This window comes from Camellia sinensis, chromosome 10 (genome assembly GCF_055761805.1).
Source record: "Camellia sinensis isolate YWXY chromosome 10, ASM5576180v1, whole genome shotgun sequence".
Taxonomy (NCBI): Eukaryota; Viridiplantae; Streptophyta; class Magnoliopsida; order Ericales; family Theaceae; genus Camellia; species Camellia sinensis.
Genome location: NC_138970.1, coordinates 11,390,647 through 11,399,463, shown reverse-complemented (window position 1 = coordinate 11,399,463; position 8,817 = coordinate 11,390,647). Strand labels below are relative to the sequence as shown.

At 39.3% G+C, this 8,817-nt stretch overlaps 1 protein-coding gene across 1 annotated transcript; it reads right to left on the bottom strand.

The window, feature by feature from the left end:
• Window positions 1-4,481: 4,481 nt before the first annotated feature.
• LOC114322307 (zeatin O-glucosyltransferase-like) lies at window positions 4,482-7,608 on the bottom strand. The gene has a single exon (XM_028269581.2). It carries the CDS (start codon window positions 6,006-6,008, stop codon window positions 4,599-4,601), a length of 1,410 nt encoding a protein of 469 aa, XP_028125382.2. The 5' UTR covers window positions 6,009-7,608; the 3' UTR covers window positions 4,482-4,598.
• Between the last annotated feature and the right edge of the window lie 1,209 nt (window positions 7,609-8,817).

Here is an 8,817-nt window from a genome sequence, read left to right as displayed (position 1 = left end):
TACTAGGATTGTGCCAAAGTAAAGTCTATAAAAGCTCATGACCAGACCTTTGTACAGGTATCCCAATTCTTATTCTAGAATACACAGAGCTTATTGTCTATAGTCTAATTGCTGACTTAGGCATCGGAGGGGTTTCCGGCACACACCCGCCGGTTAGCTCACGTTTGTGTTTTCAGGTGGCAAAGCAACATTGTTTGGAGGAGTGCAAACTTGATCAACAGGATTATACGAGAAGATTTATTTCTTTCCCGTACAATTGGCGCCGTCTGTGAGAAATTCACAAAGAGCAAAACCTCTTGATCAAATTTTCCTCTCTAGTTAAAAGCAATGGCGCACAATGAAGACTTGCCGCAATCTGCTATAGATGGGCAAACTCCAGAAGGGGTGGGAGGCACGAAGGTTTACCTCCTATCCCACCCATGGCGGAATTAGATCCCCAGCGAAGGAATCTGCGGAGAGAAGCAAGAAGAAGACAGGGCTCAAGTCCACACCGCTCTCGGAGCCCTGATAGACAGAGGCGGAAGATGGATCATCAGGTTCTCAAAGATTGCATAAGGGAGCAAGACGAAGTAATAAGAAGAATAGCGACTGACATAGAGTTTATGAAGAGCGAGATAAAAAGCAAAGGGGTGGCAACAAAAGAGGGGAGGAGAGGCAACACACACTTTTGCCACTCAGAAGATCATGACAGAGAAGTCACACTATCATAAACTGAAAGTAGAAACCTCAGGTCAGGTGATACACAATCAAAGACTTCCAGGACACGCTACTCCAGACCTGAGAGAAAGAAGACTGAAAGGGCTCGAAGGAGAGAAGACACTCAGGCTAGTGACCCCCGCAGAGTCTCCGCACTACAACGATTGGCTCTTAGAACACATAGGAGTGTCGAGGTTGGAATTCCAGAACAACGCCTCGCCTATGAACCAGCAGACAAAGCATTAGTAAGGTTGCAGAGCTCACCGTTCATCCTGACAATTGAGGACGCACCATTACCCTTAGGCTTCCATCAGCCTAAATTCATAACTTATGAGGGGGAGTCAGACCCCTACATACACTTAAGCCACTTTCGCCAGGTTATGGCCGTGTATCGACGAAACGAACCCTTAATGTGTATCATGTTTCCGTCCAGCCTTGGCGACATGGGTTTCACATGGTTTGAAAGGTCACCAAAAGGTAGTATAGCCTCATGGGCACAACTAACGGAGGCATTTGTAACCAGATTCAGAACAAACACCAAGACGCCAGTGGAGATTGACCAGCTTCTCTCCATCAGCATGGGCAAAAAGGAAACATTGAAGTCTTACGACAATCGGTATTGGGAGACCTTCAACCAAGTAACAGATTGTCCTACAAACCTAGCTATTGCATAGTACAAGCAAGGTCTGTTAGTGGGTCATAAATTGAGAGATTCAATAACAATGACGCCACCTCTTTCTATGGAAGCCCTTATGGAGCGAGTGCACCAACACATCTTGGTAGAGGAAGATGGGATGCACACCAAGGTAGGGTTCGATGCAAACAGTGATATCGGACAGAACACCTTCGGCAAAAGTTAGCACTGTTGGAAAGAAGGACTAACCAAGCGCAACAAGTCTTGGCCCGACTTGGGGGGCAATCAAGAAGTTTGGTAGGAATAACCAAACGTTTAGCTCTATGTTGGCCGGAATAACCAACATTTAGCTCTCCTAAGCCGAGATAAGGATATCTAGGCTGCAGGAAGTTGGCAGGTTTGACCAACAAGTCTTTGCCCGACTTGGGGGGTAATCAAGAAGTTTGGCAGGAATAACCAAACGCTTAGCTCTATGTTGGCCGGAATAACCAACATTTAGCTCTCCTAAGCCCAGGATAAGGATCTAGGCTGCAGGACGTTTGGTCGGAATAACCAAACACTTTACTCTAAGTTAGCCGGAATAACCAACTTAGAGGTTGACTGGAAAAACCAACACCCCTTCTAAGCCCAGGATAAGGATCCAGGCTGCAGAACGTTTGGTCGGAATAACCAAACACTTTACTCTAGGTTGGCCGGAATAACCAACTTAGAGGTTGGCTAGAAAAACCAACACCCCTCATAAGCCCAGGATAAGGATCCAGGCTGCAGGACGTTTGGTCGGAATAACCAAACACTTTACTCTAGGTTAGTCGGAATAACCAACTTAGAGGTTGGCTGGAAAAACCAACACCCCTCCTAAGCCCAGGATAAGGATCCAAGCTGCAGGACGTTTGGTCGGAATAACCAAACACTTTACTCTAGGTTGGTCGGAATAACCAACTTAGAGGTTGGCTGGAAAAGCCAACACTTCTCCTAAGCCCAGGATAAGGATCCAGGCTACAGGACGTTTGGCAGGGATAACCAAACACTTCACTCAGAGTTGGCCAGAATAACCAACACTGAGCTCTCTTCAGCCAAGATAAGGATCTGAACTGAAGAGATTGGCTGGAAAAACCAACACTTACTTCTCTTAAGTTGAGATAAGGATCTAGGCTGCAGGAAGTTGGCAGGTATGTCCAACAAAATTTTTGAAACTCTTTGGCTGGGATGATGGTTACCTCAGCCAAAGCAGGTTGGCAGGTTTGACCAACAAATTTTTGGAACTCTTTAACCGGGATGATGGTTACCTCGACCAAAACAGGTTGTCAAGGTTCGTATAAACCGAGTTAGTCTGTTCGACAAGACACAGAAAGAACAACTCGACATATACAAACTCGAAGGATATATACGTTAAAGGCAAAAAATCAGGGCTATTCGAATTTTTGGCATGACGATGATAATAAGGAGAACAAGGATATTGGGGACATGCCATGTATCTTGGGAATAACGTCGTACCAGATTAGTGGAAGGACATGCTCAGCAACTGACAAGGCTTATTGGGACCGAACAAGCCGTGAAACCAAATAACTTCTTAGCTCAGCTGGAGGAAAAATAATACCAATCATGCTACGCAGATGGAATTAAGGGGCAATTGAGAGGGTAATTTGTAAACAAATTGGGCCGAGCTAGGAAGAGTCTTCTTTGGGAGTTGGACCGCATAACGGGTCGAGATAAGGGCTGGTGTAGCTCGGTCTTAGGCCAAGAAGACATCTCATATTTTAGGTTTGGGCCGAACTATGGACCGAGGTATCGGTAGAAAGAGGACCGAGCTAAACGATAGCTTTACAGGGCGTCATCTCGAAGTCAAGACTGATAGTAGTGCTAAAAGTATCACAGAGCCGAAGTAACTTGGCTGACCGCAATGTTAGCCGAGGTAAAGATGTCAGCCGAAATAAGTGGGCCTGGTGGTTAGCCGAGGTATTGGTGAGAAAGGATGTCGGGCTTGGTATAGCTCGGCCGGTCTTGGTATAACTCGGCCGGGCGCCATCTACATCATTACTTAAGCGTGTGACCGAGGTAACTTAACTCGGTGTGGTTGTAGCAGCTTATTAAAAGGAGGTAGCATCAATGGCGAGGACAGAGCTGTATATAGCTCGGCAGGGTGGCATCCGTTAGATCGGCTTTCGATCATACGGTCCGAAGGGCAGGGGACCGAGATAAATCAGTTCGGGCAAGAATGTATAACCGAGGTAAAAGGTTCAGCCATCTCACTTGGCTTGCAGTGATGAGACTCCTAGTAGGACTCTGCTAAGGAGAGTTAGAGTCCTACTGGGATTGTGTAAACCATCTCACTTGGTTGGTAGTGAGTAGGAGTATGACTCCTAAGAGACTCTGCTAAGGAGAGTATAGTCCTACTAGGATTGTGCAAAACCATCTCACTTGGTTGGTAGTGAGGAGGGTGTGTGATTCCTAGGAGGACTCTCATAGGGAGAGTTGGAATCCTACTAGGATTGTGCCAAAGTAAAGTCTATAAAAGCTCATGACCAGACCTTTGTACAGGTATCCCAATTCTTATTCTAGAATACACAGAGCTTATTGTCTATAGTCTAATTGCTGACTTAGGCATCGGAGGGGTTTCCGGCACACACCCGCCGGTTAGCTCACGTTTGTGTTTTCAAGTGGCAAAGCAACATTGTTTGGAGGAGTGCAAACTTGATCAACAGGATCATACGAGAAGATTTATTTCTTTCCCGTACAATTAATTTTGTACTACTCTAAATCTCTGTGTAAAAAGTTTAATTTTAATTACTTTCAATTTGTACTACTCATTTGATAAATTCTGTAAAATTATTCTGTGTTGATACGCTTTATTATTCTGGTTATTGTATAAATTCAGTGAAGTTATTCTGTGTTTGCAATGTTAATTTGTTTGATTAAATGATGTGAAAATATTCCGTACATGGATCTAGTGAACTCCGACAATAGTTTACACTAATATACTCGAATAAGCGATTATACTTGGATGAGGTGGGTGAATCCAATCACTAGTTAATTTGCCTTTGTATACTCTAATAAATACCTTTTTATGGTTAATTAGCCTTGTTCCCATTGCACACGGACAAAGAAAGAGACAAGAACGAGAATTATTGCACTTGACTATACTTCTATCATATATTACTAAAATGATTTTTATTGATCAAATACTTATTTCCAGATTGTTGTGATTTCAGGGGTCTGGACTACAATCCAATGCAAGGAAAGCCAATTCATCCTGAATCAATAAACAAATCTACCGAGTTATGTGAGCAATGAACGAATCCAATTCCATTCGAGAAACACCACCTTCCTCTACGGCCTTCCGGGTGGCACCTCCCAATTCCTCCGCCCTCGTCCTCATCTCCTCCCCTTCTCTGGATGCCATTAGCTTCTTGACAGCTTCTGCAATGGTTGATGAAGCCACTACCGACTCCTGAAGTTCTGCCCATTGTTTAACAGCCACACCAGCCTTCAATATGTCTGTCACGAGAAATGCATTCTTCGGTTGATCTGAGTGCATCGGCCAGGCTACAATCGGCACTCCCATAGTGATGCTCTCCAGGCATGAATTCCATCCACAGTGACTCATGAACCCGCCTGTAGATTGGTGCGCCAAAATTTCAAGTTGTGGTGCCCAATCTCTCACCACCAATCCAACTCCTTTCAGTCTCTCTTCATAACCTTCTGGCAATACTTCAGCTCTCTTAACATCACCTGAGAAAATGTCCCCTTTATCGGCATCTCTCAACACCCAGATGAATTTTTGTCCGCTCTGTTCCAACCCAATGGCGAGCTCTTTGATCTGTTGATTTGTCAATGAAGTTGTCGTTCCAAACGAAACATATAACACAGATTTTGGGTCTTGTTTGTCAAGCCATTCCAAACATTTGTGTTGGCTATTTGAATTTCTGCCATTATCTACCGCTCCGGTGTTCAATGGCCCAACTGCCCATATCTGTTTGTTTTTGTCAACCTGTACCTCTTTCCATAAATCAATGTAAGTACCTTCAATTGATCTGCACGAGTTGATGATAGTTCCAGATGTAGATTTCAAAAAATCAGTTTGGAGGGTTAGTAAACTCCGGATCTCGGAAGGGACACATCCTTCATCAGATGGTAACCCTTGTGGTTCATCTACCTGGAAAGGCTTTCCCATCATTTGCCATCCGTTGAAGAACGAAGTGAACGTGCCAACAGGGTTAAAAGCATAAGTTTCAGTATTTGGTATGGTAGCGGTGTCCTGAACCACATAAGCCATGAGGACGTCGTGGACAACAGCAACTCTTCTAGCCATGGGGGAGATTTTGTGCAAGAATTCAGTCATGGGGTCACGGAGTTGCAAAGAGGCTTCAAAGGATGGTATGAGATGTGTTGGAAATTTAGAATTGGGGTCGGGGGGAGGAGAGAGGAAAGGAGGGGTAGGGAACTCATGGAAATGGATTTGGGCATAGGAAAGGCGGTTTGTGGCATTGAAGCGGAGTTTAGCCTGGTGCACGTGGGTGGCAGAGCAAGCGTAGTGAACGGGTATGTTGTAGGAAGAGATTAGGCAGGAGAGCTGGAGAACCTGGTTGAGGTGGCTATAGCATGGAAAAGGCACCATGATTACAACTACTTCAGCTTGTTTGTAGGCATCGCATGGATGTTGTTGGTTATGAACATCCATGGATGACTATATTTTCTGAAAGTGAGTTTCTCAATCTTCTATCTATTTGAAATGAGTTGATTCTTTATATCGGAATTTGTATTACGAACCGTAATAAAAATGACTCAAAGTTTGGCCATATCTTCTTATTACAATGCTTGATTTATTTATTTATTTCTTTATTTTTTGATGTTCGGGTAGTCAGCATAGTATAAAATTATATTATTATTGTAAAATATTAAGAAAAATCGCGCCGACAAGTAGAGTGATAATATCAGAATTTAGAATAATCAATGAAGAAAAGGGTTTTCTCATTCAAAGGTTGGACTTTTTGTTATTATTTTTAAAGCAAAATCAAAGACTTTGGGACAGTTAAATATTGACTAGTTAGCTATGATTATTTGTTTTTTTTGTTTTTGTTTTATACGCATGTATGTATATATGTTTGTAAGACCATCTCTAACAGTGAATCAAAGTTGATATCAAATTCAAATTTTGATGAAAAATGTATTTTTTTATGCTTCAACTGTTGCACCAGATTGATATCAAAATGAGATTTCAGCAAAAAAAGTATCAAACTGAGAACGAGACACAGATTTTACCAAATTACTGTTACTAACCGTTGAAAGAGGTACACCGGTCAACCAGCCGGTTGCCCGGCCGGTTGACCAACCGGTCAACTAGTAAAAGATTCAAACAGTTCAAGAAAAAAAGTTCAAACGGTTAAAAAAAAAAAAAAAAAAATTTGCCTAACCGGTCAACCGGCCGGTCGACCACCCGGTCGTCCTGAAAAAAGTTCAAAAAGTTAAAAAAAAAAGTTCAGACAATTCGCGAAAAAAATATATATATATATTTTTGGCCTAACCGGTCAACCGGCCGGTCGACCACCCGATTGTCCCGGGATAGATTTGGTGAAAGGTGAACCGTTGGAGCGAGTGATATCAAAGTTGGTGAAATGGGTCATTTTTTATTTAGATTTGGTGAAAAATTTGAGTCACCGTTGGAGATGCTCTAAATGTTATTCATATTCCAATATACATTTTTAATTGTCTGCCAAATTATGAATTGTGTATTTCGTTATTTTTGAGGTATTAAATATTTTAATGAAAAGTATTGTTAATTTGTTATAATATTTTGGTGGAGAAATTTTTAAATAAAAACATAATTTATTTTATTATATTTAGTTTACATCTTTTTTATTTTCAACTCATTATTATTCATCTCTTTCTAAAAGTCAATTATCTCCCATTTTCTATGCTTTCTTCCTCACCAAGAAAATATATATCTATGTATATAAGAATCGCTTAATTGTTTGAGATTCGTCTTTTCTTTTTGATTTTGGCCTTAATTTTAAATAATTTACTAATGATAACCTATATGTTGAGTGAAAGTTTTTTCATAATTATACAAGCGTTCTTAGTTAATTATGAAACAGGCTTTTTCATAATTATGTAAACATTCTTAGTCAATTATGAAACAAGCTTTTTCGTAATTATACAAACATTCTTGGTTAATTACAAAACATAAATATTTTATTTTTTAACAAATTACAAATACATCTATAAAATTTGTTTAAAATATGAATCGTTTCTATAATATTAGAAATTATAATATATTATAATAATAGTCGGTGCATTATACCAATCATTTCAAATTAATATACTCCCTCCGTCCCAAAATATTAGTCCCTTATTCCATTTTTCATTGTCCCAAAATATTAGTCCCTCTTTATAAATGAAGTACAAAAATATTGTAAATTTCCTATTTTGCCCTTCTTTTAAATTAATAAACAATTTAAAAAGTACAATTATGACATTGATATTCCCAAAAAATGTACTATCAAAAGGGCAATTTTGGAAAACCAACTTTTTTCAAATGTAATGAGTGTACTACCAAAAAAAGTTGGATTCTCCAAAAGGGACCAATATTTTGGGACGGAGGGAGTATATATATCTATATTTAAGGTAGCGACCCACGTGGGGCTGCGGATGCCATTCCCACACTTCCTTCTTTTTGTTTGTTTATTTTATTCATTTATTATCTTAAGTGCTCCCCAAACAAAAACCTATGCCTAAACCCTATTCCATTTGTACGCTCTTTTTATTTATTTTGTTAATTTTTTTTTCTTTTCCTCCGAGTTTCTTTAACTTAGGTTCGCCTGAGTTTTCAGAGTCTACGGTGAAACAAAAAAATAAGGCTTATATTCATAAAAATAAAAAATAAAATCACCTAATTCGATGTTACTGCCATCAATTGATATCAAAATAGTTATCAAAATGTATTTATTCATAATATCAAAAAAAAAAAATTCCAAAAGATATAGTTCAAATTAACAAAATGAACTAATTTATCAACAAATCTAATCAATGAAATGTTCCAGCAATGTGAGTAAACATAAATGATTTCATATTGTGTTAAATTAAAGAGTGAGATAATAATTTTGTTTCCCCAGTAATGTGAAAAGCAAATATAAATGAAAAGAAAACATGATTGTATAATCAATTTTCTACACAAAACACACAATTCACTCACTATTTGATATCTGATAGAAAAGAAATTATGGAACACAATTTAATGAAACAAAATTAGGGCCAAAAATTAGGAAAATTTTATTCAATTAAAATATGATAGAGACGTAGGGTAAAAAAATTAGGGTAAAATTATTTATTTCATTAAAATATAGTTTATGAGAGAGAAAAATTAGGGAAAAAAATTATTTATACCATTATTTGGGCTAACTATACTTGTATATGTTTTAATTCTTCTTTTTTTTTCAATTGGGCCTAACCACATTTGTGATTAAATATTTTTTTTAATTAGGCCTAACAAT

Coding starts and splice junctions, on each gene's coding strand:
- LOC114322307 (XM_028269581.2), bottom strand. CDS start 6,008: ATGGATGTTCATAACCAACAACATCCATGCGATGCCTACAAACAAGCT.